The sequence below is a fragment of the Boleophthalmus pectinirostris genome, unplaced genomic scaffold, assembly GCF_026225935.1.
Source record: "Boleophthalmus pectinirostris isolate CB_2022bp ecotype Guang Dong unplaced genomic scaffold, ASM2622593v1 HiC_scaffold_20, whole genome shotgun sequence".
Classification (NCBI taxonomy): domain Eukaryota; kingdom Metazoa; phylum Chordata; class Actinopteri; order Gobiiformes; family Gobiidae; genus Boleophthalmus; species Boleophthalmus pectinirostris.
In genome coordinates this window covers 11,717,855-11,732,962 of record NW_026571153.1, presented here as the reverse complement: position 1 = coordinate 11,732,962, position 15,108 = coordinate 11,717,855, and the positions used below count along the sequence as shown (strand labels likewise).

At 37.4% G+C, this 15,108-nt stretch overlaps 1 protein-coding gene across 1 annotated transcript; it reads right to left on the bottom strand.

The window, feature by feature from the left end:
• Positions 1-82: 82 nt before the first annotated feature.
• Positions 83-14,597, bottom strand: parp142.2 (poly(ADP-ribose) polymerase family member 14-related sequence 2.2). Its single transcript, XM_020936469.2, has 14 exons — positions 14,371-14,597; positions 14,190-14,293; positions 10,825-12,357; positions 10,065-10,298; positions 8,753-8,971; positions 6,447-6,495; positions 6,217-6,357; positions 6,053-6,115; positions 5,426-5,602; positions 4,092-4,265; positions 3,132-3,758; positions 2,130-2,266; positions 1,872-2,052; positions 83-886 (listed from the first exon to the last, which is right to left on the bottom strand). The coding sequence occupies exons 1-14, from the start codon at positions 14,543-14,545 to the stop codon at positions 600-602; spliced, it is 4,101 nt and encodes a 1,366-aa protein (XP_020792128.2). The 5' UTR covers positions 14,546-14,597; the 3' UTR covers positions 83-599.
• Positions 14,598-15,108: the final 511 nt, after the last annotated feature.

The window sequence follows — 15,108 nt, the reverse complement described above, 5'->3', positions numbered from 1 at the left end:
GATATTTCCCAGTGGCCTCCCAGCCAAGTATTAACCAGGCCTGGCTTTGCTTTGCTTCTGAAAACCGATGAGATCAGGCATAGACAAGGAGGTTTATTATTTATTATAATTTATTACATCATCAGAATAATCCAAACATGAGAAGAAGTCCCTCCTGCAATAATAAAGTGCTAATGAAGAAACTGTCAGAACTTTGTAAACAGCTCAACACATTTTAAAACAAATGTATTCTCTATTATATTGTGCTTTCTGACACTTTAAATTACAGTACATTGCATTTCCATTCACTCACTCATTCATGTAAGGCAAGAAGTTTTTCCCTGAATTTTCACTGCAACTGGTTACGGCATCTTAGCCTGATTCATCAGCTAGTTTCACTTCGTGGAAACCATCTGACCTCGCAGCGTTAGAATTTGCAATACCATTAAATAAAAAATTAAATTAAAGCAAATAATAATTTCTAATATAATACAATCTGAAATTACAACAACAATTTACTGTATTTTTCATGGATTGCAAAAATACTGTCATCAGGATATTCAAAATAAACCATATATACATTTTTGTCAGTAGTTCCCTCATCCCTTTTCTCTGTACAATCATTTAAAGGTGATGAGGTAGTCTGGGTAGGCACGGTGGTCCTGGAAAACTATAAACATACTGGGCTGGTTCATGTTGTCTACCACACTGTCAAACCGATCATGGGGCATTTGGGGGTCTCGGGGAGGAGGTACTCTCATGTTCGGCTGTCCCAAAGTGTGGAGACCCGTCAGGACTCGAGCCAAAAACATACGCTGTATCCCATCCATAGAAGGTTTAGAGTAATTGGCATGGGCGGAGTACTTGGCGCAAAGGGCGAAGTAGTTGCCTTGACCATAAGAAGTGCCTGTAAACAAGAAGTAATAAAATGTATTTACAATAGACTTTCTCTAGCGCTCTGTCCAATTTTCTCACATGTATTTCAGCAAAGTTTGTCTTGCCCCACTACAGATATAGTCTATAAGCTGCTCCTCAGTTTAAAATAAGTAAATTAGGAGATGATACAAGATGAAAAACATGAAAATATAACGAAATATATCTGTATATCTGTCAGTAATTATGTGTGGTACATTTTTCCACTAGAGAGGATTTTTTCATGCGCTCACTAGAACTATTGACTCTTGATCAATTAAAAATCTATTGGTGTGGACTGCAGTATTGTGGTGGGCATGTTACACTGTACTAGGGGTGTGCAAAAATATCAAAATATCGATATATCTTGTTGTTTAATGTGATGATACAGTATCGATATCGTGGGCTGCTGTATCGATATATCACGTCAAGAGTATTTTTGGTATATTTTACTCAATTATTTTGTTACAGTGCTACAGTTTTGTTCCTTGTTTAGAAGAAGGAAACTCGTTCACTGTTTTGATGATTAAAATGTTTGTGTTTCATACGAATTTTGCACAAGAAGTGGTTTAACAAAGACTTTTAGTATCACAGCCATGATATAGCCTTTATTTTTTATTGAACTGTATTGAATTGATTTGAAATTTATCGTATCGAATCGAAAGCTCACTGTATCAAGGTATGTATGGAGATATGTATCGTACCTTGGCCTATGTATCGAGGTATGTATTGTATCAGTAATTTCATACTTATTGTTATTGTTGTTGATTGTGAATGAAATATTTCTTGTGAATAACAAATTGTTGAACTATGTTGACTATCAAACTTGAAAATCTGCAGATTTGTAAATATTTTTCACTTTTGCACTGTTGCTGATACCTTGGCTTCTGGTGTAGACTATAAGTTAACCTCTACTTTAACTCTTTTGGCAGGCAGTACCTATATGCTACGTATGTTTACAACTGTTCAAAAATTCTTACCATTTTGTCCGGAAAAGCGCCAGTCAAACCCTGTGTTCATGATAGATTTTGCGTTTCCCTTGGTGGTTCCATGATACAGCAGTCTCTCATTGGCTCCTCCAATTTGTTTGTTTTTTTCTGAGATGTGCTTCAACTGGGCCTCATAACATTTGCGCAGGTGAACGTTCTGCACTCGCTCAATCTGAAAACAATTGAAGTACACAATATTAATAAAAACCTAGTACGAGATCAGTTAAAATTTTATATTTTCTAGTCTACCTTAATAACATTTTTGGTGCAGGTTTGTTGAAATCCCAACTTGACTTTCAGGTACTCTGCACACGTTGGCAACAATGGGACGACTCTGAGATTTTGATCAGACGTCATGTTGTCCCAATACAGAGGGAAGGTGAAGTCTGGAAACATAAAAAGTTTATATAAAAGGAGGGTATGTAAACACACACAACAGCAATGCATCACCTGCTTTTATTGTACAGCGCTCAAGGAAAATGCTGATTGTGGTTTAAAGTGACTAAATTGAACATTAAACATTTTGATTTATATTAGTGATGTGTCAGTCACTAATGATCCGGCTCTTACAGACGGCTCTTTAAAGTGAACAATATGACCCAGTTTAGTTTTTTAGCATGCCTTTCTAGTTTTTTTTCCTCTGCTTTTTTTGTGTGAAAACTACGTGACTGGTCAAGATGTGTGGCGGCATCTGCGTGTCCACTGAGCTGAAGAGTGGAGGGGTTACAGATGCACACAGCAGCGAGCGCACGATACGAGGGAGACAAAAGACCGAGGGAGAGAGAGAGAATGACAAATGGTGAGAAAATGAGCGACAGCAGCAGGAAATGCAGTAAAATTTTGACACATTTCAATGCAATATGCAGTTCAAAGGCAGAGTGTGAATTGTTCAAATAAATAAATTAAAAGTTTGTCTAATTGAGATGGGTCTTTTTATACTGTTTTATACTTTATAATTTATTTCGTAGCACTCAGTTCAAGGTTGAGAGTGTTCAGAAAGCCATATAAGGATAAACATCTGATGTCATGTATCTTTTTTACATTAGTAATTCATTTTATGCACAGTTTTGCATTATTTTTGATAAAGTAATTTAAGAAGCAGAAAATCTAAGGAGCCATTTGGGAGCTGAAAGGAGTTCTTTATAGTAAGCAGAGCCAAAATAACTGGCTCTCCAGAAAGAGCCAAAATTCCCATCACTAATTTATATAAAATACTGATAAAAAATCATGACAACTCTTCTTTAAACCCACCTGGCAGATTTTCCAGTCTTTTCAGTGCAGCTTTTTCAGTTGAAGACTTTCTGATGAGCTCCATATTTGTGAAATCAACGTCCCACTCCAGCCCATGTGCGTCTGCTACTCCTGCATCTGTCTCTTTATTCTCCAGCTCGTAATTTGCAGCTTTGGGCAGCCTTTCCCACTCTCCATTGGATCCTTGAATGCACCATGCCACTTTTCTGTACAGTTCTTCCTCCTCCCTTGTCCGTATCTCTCTGGTCAGTGTCCCGTACATGAAACTTTTAACTAAATCTATTACTTGGTTCACTTTAACAGTTAGTCCTGTCACAATCCAATCGCCTTCACTCAATTGTACATTTAGTCCGAAAGACTCCACTTTTTCCTTCAGTGTTGCAAAATCTGCAGGCGTTAAAGCGTCTAGTTCTTGTTTTTTGAATGTTTGTGAGGAGTTTTGGGCTTGGTAGCCTTCTTTCATGGCTGCCGTGGCTTTGGAGATGTTGTCTTGAGATAGACCGATGATTTTAAAGACAGATTTCTGATCAGAAGAGCTTGTCCGAGATCTGGGTATGGCGATGCTGGCGGGAGGAGGAGGAGCAGGTTCAGGAGGAGGAGGAGGATAAAAAGGGGAAAGAGGGACCACTGGAAAAAATATAAAATAAAATAGTTCATGTAACTTGTCATAAAATAACCAACTTGAGTTTCAAATAAGGGTGTTCTGTGCCACTAATCGCAGCAGTCTTTGTGAAACACTGGAATTAAATGTTACTTATTTAATTGTACAGTGTTGATGTTTTAGAATTGATGAAAAAGTGTTATTTTATTTGAGTCTGTTTTTGACAAAAAATAATTACATACTGTGGCTTTAATTAGTAAATATGAAAATGTATTGTGTAACATATATAAATTATACATATACAGTAGTTTATGTAATATATCCCTATAGTTAAAGTATTACAGTATTATTCTTTTTACCTCTTTGAATGCCTGGAAATATCTGAGAAGCTTCCTCTTTGAAAGCCGTAAAGACATTGGCTTTGTTGAGGACGAGCCTGATTTTGACCAGACTCATAAGAGGGATGGACAGAGCGTCACTCAGGCCTTGAAGCATCGCCCCTGCAACAACTCCAGCTGAAAAACCACAGCCTCCTGAAATAATGATGTATTATTATTATTATTTTTATTTTTATCTGTTGTTAAATCTGTGAAATGTTACTGTTAATGACACGGTGGAGAACCGTGGACCTGGACCCTGGGCATTCACCAGGACCAATTATCAGCTATCATGACATTTATTTAACAGCAACTAAATGAAGCAAATCACGCATTCACTTCTTTCATATATTTGTTTAGTAATTATTAGCTACTGTTCAACAACTACAGATGGATGGATCTGAGCTCCGCTTCTTGGGTCTTTCTCTATCTTCTTCTTTCAGACGTCTAGCGTGTTTTTTGACTCTGCAATCTCATCTCATTTATATATATATCCTATCACAGGGTATTCGCGAAGGCCCGGAAGATGTCATGATATGATCCTACCCATAACTCAGTGAAATATGATTGGCTAAGACAACTGTCAATCTCAAATTCTTCCTCACATTGACATAAATTGCTTTGTTTCAGCCACCGAAGGCCCTGAAGGTGTTTCTTTAGTTCAGTGCTGCAGGGGGAGTTTCTGATTTACCCAGATACCATTGGAAGAAAAATTGTGATTGGTACATTTCCATTCCATTATATTAACCCTTTGTATCCCAAGAAATATTAGTTCAAATTTATAACAATGATCTAGAAATTATTACTAGTGCAGTGTTTATTACTCACTGAATAAAAATATATTAATTGTACAAAAACATTTTATAGCTTGTTATGATAACTATGAAAAATCTGTTGTTAAAGGTGCACTATGTAACCTTCCTGCAGGAGAGCCACCAGCTTCTCTCTAAGGAGATGTTATTGCATTGCTCTGAATGTTCCATTAAACTTGCATGCGACACAATGCTAGGCCAAGTTACAGGTCAGATCTGTGTAGAGACGACCCCTCTCACAGAATGAGTGCAATGTTTTTTACTCTATTTTTTAGCTCTAAAAACTATGCAGTTCAATCAATGCGAGGCAAAGCAATAACATCTGAGTAGCAATAGCACCTTTAAAAAGTCCAAATATCAATATTAGCTGATTCTGAATTGTGCTGTTTAATGCCCCAGTCGCCATGTTTGCAAATGGAACTAGAAGAGCGATGTAAAAAGCAAACAACAATAAAACAACACTGGACCACTGTTTTCTTCAATAAAAATAAAAAATATATTTACCAGCTCCGATAGCAGGTACAGCCACAGACGACCACTCGTACGCTTCACAGTATTGTACAATGCTGCCCATTAACTGTCTGATGAGCACTATGTCCCCTTGTCCACAAAGATGTAACAAGCCCTGACAGGGGAAGCGGCCAGGCTGCGTTACAAACACATCCCCTCTGTGTACTCTGGCTAAAACAGACACAAAAATAAGCAAAACTTTTTTTTTTAAAATAAGAACATGAAAAACATTTTTTTAAATAAAATTACATGTAATATACTATTTCACAATACTAGCTCTGAAACAACTGAATATATAGTGGGAAATCACTGTAACATTAATTTACTTTTTCAGTTTCTTTGATTCAATTCAACAAGATTTAAAGCAAATAGTTGAGAAATTTGTTTTATATGTTTGTTTGTATTTATCCATCCATCCATCCATTTTCGTCCGCTTATCTGGGGCCGGGTCGCGGGGTTTGTATTTATATTTCATCTATATTTATATACACAAAGAAGGACTAAATTCATAATGAACAAACAGTTAATTAAGAATGTCACATGCATGATTCTCTAGAAATATATTATGGAATATTAAAGCCAAAGTAACATTTCTAAGGAAACTGGAAGAATTTAATTTACCTGATTGGAGTTCAGCTTCCACTTCTGGTCCCGCTACAGCCAATATATCTTTGCATACTCCAGCTTTAAAAGAGTCAGAGTCAGTATTATTTGTATTGTCAGTCTACAATACAAATAATACATAATTATGTATTTGTGTCATTTGTAAATCACATATGTCTTACTGTTAAAGCTCTCAAAGTTGGTGGAGTTGACCACAGCGTGCGTCCTCTCATTTGTGATATCTCCAAAAACAAGCTCCAGTTGAACTCCATTCACAGTTATGGACAAATCATTTAATTCACTGCTGACAGACCTAAAGCTCGCTATAAAAACACATGGAGACATGTAAGGTTTTAATCATTTTCAATTGTATATTAAACCAGAACTAGAACAGGACTAAAATTTGTTTTACCTTGTCCTCCCTGGTTCTGGATGAGCTGTTTATGAACCTCATGGCAAATCTGTGGGAAATAATACACATAGAAAATATTAAAGCTGCACTATGTAACTTTTCTGGTGTGGACTTTGCCACCTGCTTGTCTCCATGGAGATGTTATTGTTGGAATGTTCCACATCTATCTTTCATGTATTCCAGGTGCATTTATAGGTAAAAATAAAACCTTGACAAACCTGCAGCTTAACCTGGCAGCGCCATATGCTTGCACCATATAACTTAAGAAAAAGAAATAACATTGCTCTAGTTACAAGCAGGTGACAGACCCTGCACCAGGACATTTACGTAGTACACCTATAAATAAAACTGTATACTAGGACTGCATTGTGATTGTATAGGAGGTATTGAAACTCTATAATGTAATTGTGTCATACTCCCAGTGTTGTATTTGTCATGAAATATCCAAAAGATAAATGCACAAATGACTGGAGCCAGAAACTGACTGTATTACAACACAAATCTGCATAACTTTCTGTACTGTATCATATTATATTGCATTCACTTTGGTTTTTACCAGAAAAATGCAGGTTTGGTACATATTTGGAAGCTAGGATAATGTGTTCTATTTTACCTTTATTTTACCATGCAAAGTATTCAAATATATAACAAATTCTTATTCACAGTGTTGGCTAAGGTGTGCTAGGGAGAACTCAAGGGAGAGAAAAACTATTTGCATTACACTAGGATTAAATTATTTGTTAGTTAAATATTTACAGACTTTAGAAAATGTCCTTTAGTTTCCATTTAAAAGCAAAGAGTCAGTAACAGCAGAAAATCAAAATTAGTGTGAGACCCATCCTAGTTTATATATGAACATGACCCAGCAATCCAGTGCACGCACACAGTGTCCTGTAGGGGGCATTTGAAACTAACAAATCCCAAAGTAACAGGTTAGATACAATTTTTCAAGGTTTCAACAGTGACTTGATTAGCTGAAGTAGTAAAGGAGGAGCAGTTTCTGTACAAAAAAAGACCCACTAGTACTAAAATTTGGGGTAATCCCTCAGCCGTCCAGACAGGATCCATATCAAAAGAAAAATTCAATTCTGTCAACAGGACAAAGTTTAAGAGTGAAGACTTTGGCAGCTCATCCAAGCTGCTTCTTCAGTTCTGGTCAGATCCTGTGGACACGGAGCTACCTACACTGAAACTATTCTGACACAAACACGTAATTATTTACAGTTTCTGTTGGTTAGCTAGGCCTACTGAACTACATTAAGTGTGAACATACTATCACTTTTGTTTTCCTTGTTTTGAGTTAGGTCTGGAGTCATAGATAGGAGATACATGATATGAAAAATATGACTCAGGCACAGTTCACATTTAGTGTAGTTCAATAGGCCTAGCTAACAAACAGAAACTGTAAAAAAAAAAAAGGTGTGTTAATTTACGGTAAGTGTAGTTAACTCACTACAGACAGATATAAAGCAGTGTCCACCGGCACACAACATGTCACAGTCTGCTCTGGTCCAGTCCTGCTTTTCTTCCATCTACACTTTACCTCAGTATAAGAAGAGCAGCTCCACAGTCACTCCTCACCAGTCTGTTTAATCTACACTACTAGTTGTTAGATATTCATTTAGCTTTTGTTCACTATTTTGGATTTTTCTCAAAAGTGCTATTTCTGTGCTCAGGTCCAGCCTGTTCACCTGCCGGCCCTGCTCTCCTGCCCTGCTCACCTGCCTGCCAGCCCTGCTCTCCTGCATGACTGCAAATAAATCATCTTGACTAGCTTTAGTGTTCTGCTTTTGGGATATCAAACAGTAACAGAACAGTTCCTTTGTTAATAGGCAGTGGGACATCATTTACAGTATTTAAACGAAAAAGAGAAAGCTGGTCCAAAGATGTATCTCTGAGGCACACCTGAAGCTCAGAATCAGTATTTACCTTTATAAAGTGAGAAAACCAATGCAGAGTTCCACCCAGTTGGTATATCACCAGTTTGAAAAGATTAAAGATTAAAAATACTAAGCAAGCAAAGCTGCAATGATAGGCACACCTGTTTTGAAAAAGAAAAAAGCAAGCCCATCTACTACATGTAGCTGGATTTTTAGAAGGCAAAGATAACAGCTCATTTACAGAGAAGGGTTTTAGAAAGAGTTTTTGGGATGCAGCAGTTAGGAGTTTTGACACTAGAGATATCATGGCACCTACTTGCATCAAAAGGTCTTGATTTTGTAAAGTGTTGGTTAAACAAATTTGCCATACTAAACATAACACAAACCACTATAGTTTCTGATGTAATCCAGACCAGTATTCCTCACCTCCTCAGTGTCGTCCTCATCAGGTTTAATGACAATATGTACGGTACAGGGCGCTGTAGCTTTTCTTCCAAACTGATGGAGCTTCTCTGTCAGCAGCAGGATGGCCTCTCTGAGTGGATATTTGAGCACTTTTCCAAGACCGATCACAGTAAGCGCCACTGAGCTGTGCCTCTGCTCCTCACACATCTCCAGGCAGCGCTGCAGACCGGAGCTCAGGGCCTATAAAAACATAATGAATGGAGAGGCACATAAACATACTTCATTCATGAGAAGAGTGGCACAGGAAATGTCTAACACTGAAACTTTGAATAGGCCTACTCTGTATATCTGAATTTATTAGCTTACTAACTAAAGCAGAACTAAGTAACTTTCAGCAACTCCCCCTGCGGCTCCCTGCACAAGAATACATAGCCAAGGAACAGACTCAAAAGTGTTTTTTCTTCTTTTCTTTTTTATCTTCAGTATAATTATATATGAATACAGTGGCGAACCATGCATTTCACACCAGGCCTTCAGTAGAGCTCCATCTAACAAGAGTCACAATCAGGTGTGTAGTAAGCAAATCGCATATCCCCACTTTAAAAGTCCCCACTGGCAATTAATAATAGTAATACAAAGTAATAATTTCGATTTGTGTAGCTGCTATAGATGCGGTTTGGCTGATGCGCTCTCTGACTATCCAATCAACTGGTCTGAATCTGGTGACGTTTCCGTACGTCTGCTAGAAGGCCCTGGTGACACCAACTCAAAATCTGATTGGTTGAAGCAACAGTTTCATGGACATTTATTTTGTGTTCGAGGGCCTGCAGAACAGATTGTGAAGGCCTCAGGTACTTCTTTGACTTTGACTCTGCCTAGCAACAAATGATGACTGAAATGTGATTGGTCAAATGCTTTAATATGAAAATACTACTACTAAATGTCTCAAAGTAGCACAACCATCGGAAAAGCTATGAAAGGAAGCAGACAGACCATTTGGAAATAATTAATAATTATAATATAATTAACATCAGTCTGTGATTCAGATATTTTTTAGGCCAGCACAGATTGTCAGCCATGTCTCCTAAAGAGAGCTCTAGAGCAGCTGAGAGTAGAGAAATGCCTTACACCACCGAGTGTGATGAGTGAATGTATAATGCAGTGTAAAGCAAGTTTTAGTACTATGCACTACTAATATCTGCAGACTCTGGGCTCACTGGCAGCTTGTTTAACCAGAGCCAAGGCAGCTCAAGCAGGACTGGCTCTTGTGTGTTTCAGTGGGAAAATATAGTCTGTAGCCACTTGTAATATGTCTACAGTGAAAGAGCCCTACCTTTATGCTCTGCCCTCCCATTCCGTCCCAGGGAAGACACTCAATGAAGAAGAGTTTGGAGCAGCCCACAGAGGCAGGGGGAATCACCTCCAGGACCTTCCCAGGCGTCATGGACTTCTTCATTGAAGAGCTAAACTTTATCTTCATCTGCAGTCCGCCTTTTTTCACCAGACTCTTCCCAATCTTAGTGGACTGTAGACTCTTATTCACCATCGGGACCACCCGCACATCCACCTATGGATTACATAAAAATGTTACTTTTGTAGACATTTAAAACATGAGGGAGCTACTTAACTGGCTTGCCTAAAAATGTTTAATAAAAAGTCCAGGGGTCTTAAGATCAGTTCCCAGGCTATGATGAATTTGCTAAATGTCTAGCCCTACTCTTCATCCCAGCTTTACACTTCTAATAACCTTTTTAAAAAAAACTCCATCACTTTGCACATTCATATATTAACAGTAGGTCACTGAGTTATTACACACAAACATACAAGACAAATCCACATCCTGTCACAATGTGCACAAGCTTCCTGTCAATATATTTCAGTTCAGTGCATTGAATTTTGTTTGTTTTGATTTGTGTTGTGTCCCTTATATGTACAGTTGTGAGTGCAGACTGCTATCTTTTCTTACTTGGAGTTCTGTCATAGTTTAGTAGGACCCTTTCTGTCATGATCCATGTAGTTGTGGTCTGTTTTCTTTTTGTTTTGTAGTGCTGCAAATTGACCCAATTAAAACAAAAATAAAAAAGAAGTCTCACCTGTTCATTGATCAAATCTCCCAGCTTGATTTCCACACTGACGTTGCTGAATGGAGTTTGCGTGTCCGCATCACTGCTCCTTCTGGCTGCTCCTTCAGCGCGGCTTGTTGATGAGGTACTCAGCTCAGTATAAAGAACTTCTTCAGTTTTTTCCATTTCTTGTATGATGACTTGATTTGATCTTTCAATCAGTTCTTTACTAGGTTTCCCTTCTGCCTTGTAGTACTGACTCGCTCCTGGTCCATCTATTACTAAAGTATCTGAAATCAAACTTTCAAGTTCTTTGTGAAGTTCCAATTTGGTTTTTCGGACTATCTGCTGAGGCCCTGAAAGCAGCACGCGTGGATAGGGGACTAGCGATGCGTTCATGGACACTCTGCTATCCTTTGGTGCAAACAAAGTCAAAACTTTACCAAAAAGTTCAACCATTTCTGTATTAGGTAGGTCTAGCGTATCTTGTACTGTTACATGATTCAATAGATAGTTGTGTAACTCCTCTTTTAATTGGTTTACACATTCGCTGTAGCCCACAAGTTGGATTTTGGTTGTACTATTTGGTGCAGGAACTAAATTAACATCAATCCTACGTTCCTGGATATTTGCTTGATCTTTACTTTTTGTTAAAAGTTCATTAATTCGATCCAAATCTGGTGATACTGCAGCATTTCCCTCCAAATGTACAATAGTCATACTGAAATCTCTTTCTAAAATAGCTGTGGCCTCGTCAACAGCTTCCATTGACAAACTTGACAAAACTAAATCCAAATTGAGCATTTCTAAGCAGACTGGATTTCTCAGACATAGCTGGAATCGTGTTTTATACTTTGCAATCGCATCGCTGGTGGTGAAGAAATTTTGTAGCTCAGGTGAAAATGGTATGTACTTTTGTTTAATGTTTTTGAGTAAATTCTCATATAAATCCAAACCTAACTGCACCTCGTGATCAAGACCCTCTAAGACTGTAACATTATTACTTTTTATGATTCTAACGTTTGGCAAGTTTGTCCGCATCTCTCTTGAGAATTCTTCCCCAATCAAGGCATACTGTCTTTCATCTACTGACAATTCTGTTTTGGTCGGTAAATTTCTGTTTAAACTTTGTATTTTTTCCTCGACAATGCTTTTTTCTCCAACTACAACCAGATATCCAAGCTCATTGTACACTTTCACGTCGTCATCTGCGAAACTTTGATCCTGCAAAATGATTTTAACTTTCTTGGGATCAACCACATTAAAGCAAATGAAGCTCTCCTTGAAACTACTCAAAACACGGTCAACTTGCATTTCCCATTTTTCCGGTACGCCACTGAACGCACCACCAAGTCCCTTCTGTGCATCTGCTTTCACTACAATAATTTCCTGATCAAAGTTCAGTTCGACAGTGCAGCCAATGCAATAGACCTGCTTCTCTAAGATTTTAAACGCTTTACTACAGTCATGTAGATACTGTAAAAGGTAAATATCCCATGAAAAAGTTCTCTCCAGGTAATTTGATGCTTTTGAAGGCTTTGGCGATGATTGATTTGGTGTTGTCTGTAAGAAGAAGCAGGAATAGATTTTCAAGTCAAGGAAAACTAGTTGGTTCACATAACTGAGACTCTGCTGAAGTAGTTACCAGTAAATGACATTCCCGACAGGGTGATGTAAGATAAAGATATTACAAGATGGAAATCCCTTAACTAACCCTAACAAAAATACCAGTAACATGTTCAAATATATTATTGTCATAGTACAGCTAAATTTCAATGCCTGTAAAAGTTATTTAATTAAATCAATATAACACTAAATCTGGAAAAACATTACAAAATAAATAGTATTCAAAACTGAGTCAAAATTGTGCAAAAGTGTGTGTAATTTTTTTGTGAATGTATGGTACCTGCTTGTCTCCATGAATATATTATTGATTTGCATGGCCTATTCCTAAACATGGCATTAAACTAAGCTATCTTAACTATGTAATCAATTAAAGAGGTTTTATGGTCATAGACATATACCTTAAAAATGCATTTTGTTGCTACCTGCTTGTCTCCATGAAGATAGGCATGTATAATGCCATATTGTGGAACATTCCAGGCAAAGCAATAGCATCGTCATGGAGACAAGCAGGTGGCAGATAGTCAGATTCAGCATTGCCGCATTAGGATTCATTTGCTCGACGGTAGGGGGGTACTTTTTTTATTTAACCAATCGCTGCTATTTGGTAGTGAGGTATGTAATGAGTCGCTAACAGGACTAACTGGTATATTAAGTGTTTCCCAAATCCCGTAGGAAGAAGGGCAATAACGTCTTTCCCCTTGATAAAATTCATCAAACATTTTCTTTGTTCCAGCTTTAAATCCTCGATCTCATGAATTGTTGCCAACACAGAATGTATGGCCCTTTGCTGATTGCCTGGTGCCCAGACTTGCATTTCCGGGATTCTTACAAACTGTCTAGTGTGTTCCGATTCCTGACCTAGTTGCTGGAGAGAAATGAAATGGAGGCACTAGGTTGCGCCAGCCTGGCTAGGTGGCAGACCTTCCACTAGAAAAAATACACAATGCGTCTCTAATTATTGTCCTAAAAAAAGAATTGAAATTAGTCAATTCGCTAAAGTAGTAATAAAACTTTAACTTAAATATAGATGAGGAAGTTAATGGCTGTCATGTACTGTAGCACTTAGTGTGTATACTATATGTGCTGTGCAGTAATCATACAGTCTCTTGTTGCTCATATAATCAAACTATTATTACAAATAACATCCAAGCTGTGTCATCATGTCGGCTGTGGAACACCTGTATTCACACATGTCGTCACTCTTCATTCTTTTGTTCATAGGACAATAGTATAAAGGTATCAACTTAAAATGGGATTTGTTTATTTCATTGACTATCCGCTCTCCCATTCTATATACTCTATGTGGTGTGTTCATTTAAATGTGGATTGGGCACACTGGCATTTAAGGAGTGGCTATATTTGGCCTATAACTCACTTGTAAACCTGTAGAGCGTAGCTTATATTTTATGTTGTTTTTCACATTGCTCAGATAATGTATTCAGCAGACCAATATACTTTTCACATCTGAACACACCTTCTAGTTAGGAGTTCATTAAGTTAATACTCTGTAAAGTACCTATTTAGTAGTGTAAGTAAATGTGGCCTATATCCTATGTTTTAGATTTCCATATTGGTATTGCTTAAATCTTGTAGTAAGCCTCCATCCTCTAGTATTAAGAGTATTAAGTAAGTATTGGACACCTAAAATAAGTATGAAAATGAATAGCTCTGATGAGGGATACACAAAGGCTATTGTCATACTATTCGAAATGTTACTTAATAAATGTAATGAATGGTAAAAAATATTATTATCCATATTATTAGTTTACCTCTAAACTTCTGGCTTCCGTCTCAGTCCTGGCCACGTTCAGATTTAATTGTCCTGACGGTAGTGAAATTGTGTGACTTTTTCTATTCAGAACCCTTTCTTGATCTGCAAAACATTTAAAACGAGCATTAGGCCCTATTTAACTTGTATATATAACAAATAAAAGTGCGCAGGAGTCTTACCTTCTTGTTGCTCGAACGTAATTTTGTGAAGTTTCTCGCCAATTTTTTGTATCTCTCCACAATTACCTCCCCCCGAGTCTCGTCTTTTCATGAAATATCTTCTTATTTTCTTTTTCGCCTGATCCTCGAGGTCGTCTGCCACAAAATACAGCGAATGTTTATAATTTTGATCCATTGGACACCTGTGCTTGACTTTCTGACTGAGCTTACTTTCACTTTCAGTAAAAATGAAGTCTATTTATGCTTTCAGGAAATAGGGCGTGAAGTTTCCAGTATGGATCTAGGTAATGTGCCCAGGCAAGTTTTATTTTACCGGCAGCCCAGGTCAATTTAATCACATTTTCGGTGTTTTAATAGTTGCTGAGCCTAATTCTCAAGATACTGTCAAAAGTAATGGCTTACACTTTGTTGTAGTATCATTTTTTTGCCACTAGATGTCCTACGCAGACTAAACAAACTGTAGGCCTATTATTTCTCTTTTTTGTTTTTGTCTATTTGTCCACAGCGGGAAATTCCAGAGCTGAAACGCAAAGTGACAGCCTTCAATAATAATAAAAATAAATAAATAAATAAACAAAGATAAATGATTAACTCTATATTAATCCAATAACCATTTCATTGGATCTACGATTTTTCTTAAAACACACTTTTACACACTGGCTGTGGTCCTCTGTGTCTTTTATTTATTTTATTCATTATATTTTTTATGTATTTTGTTGGTTTTATTTATGTATTGCT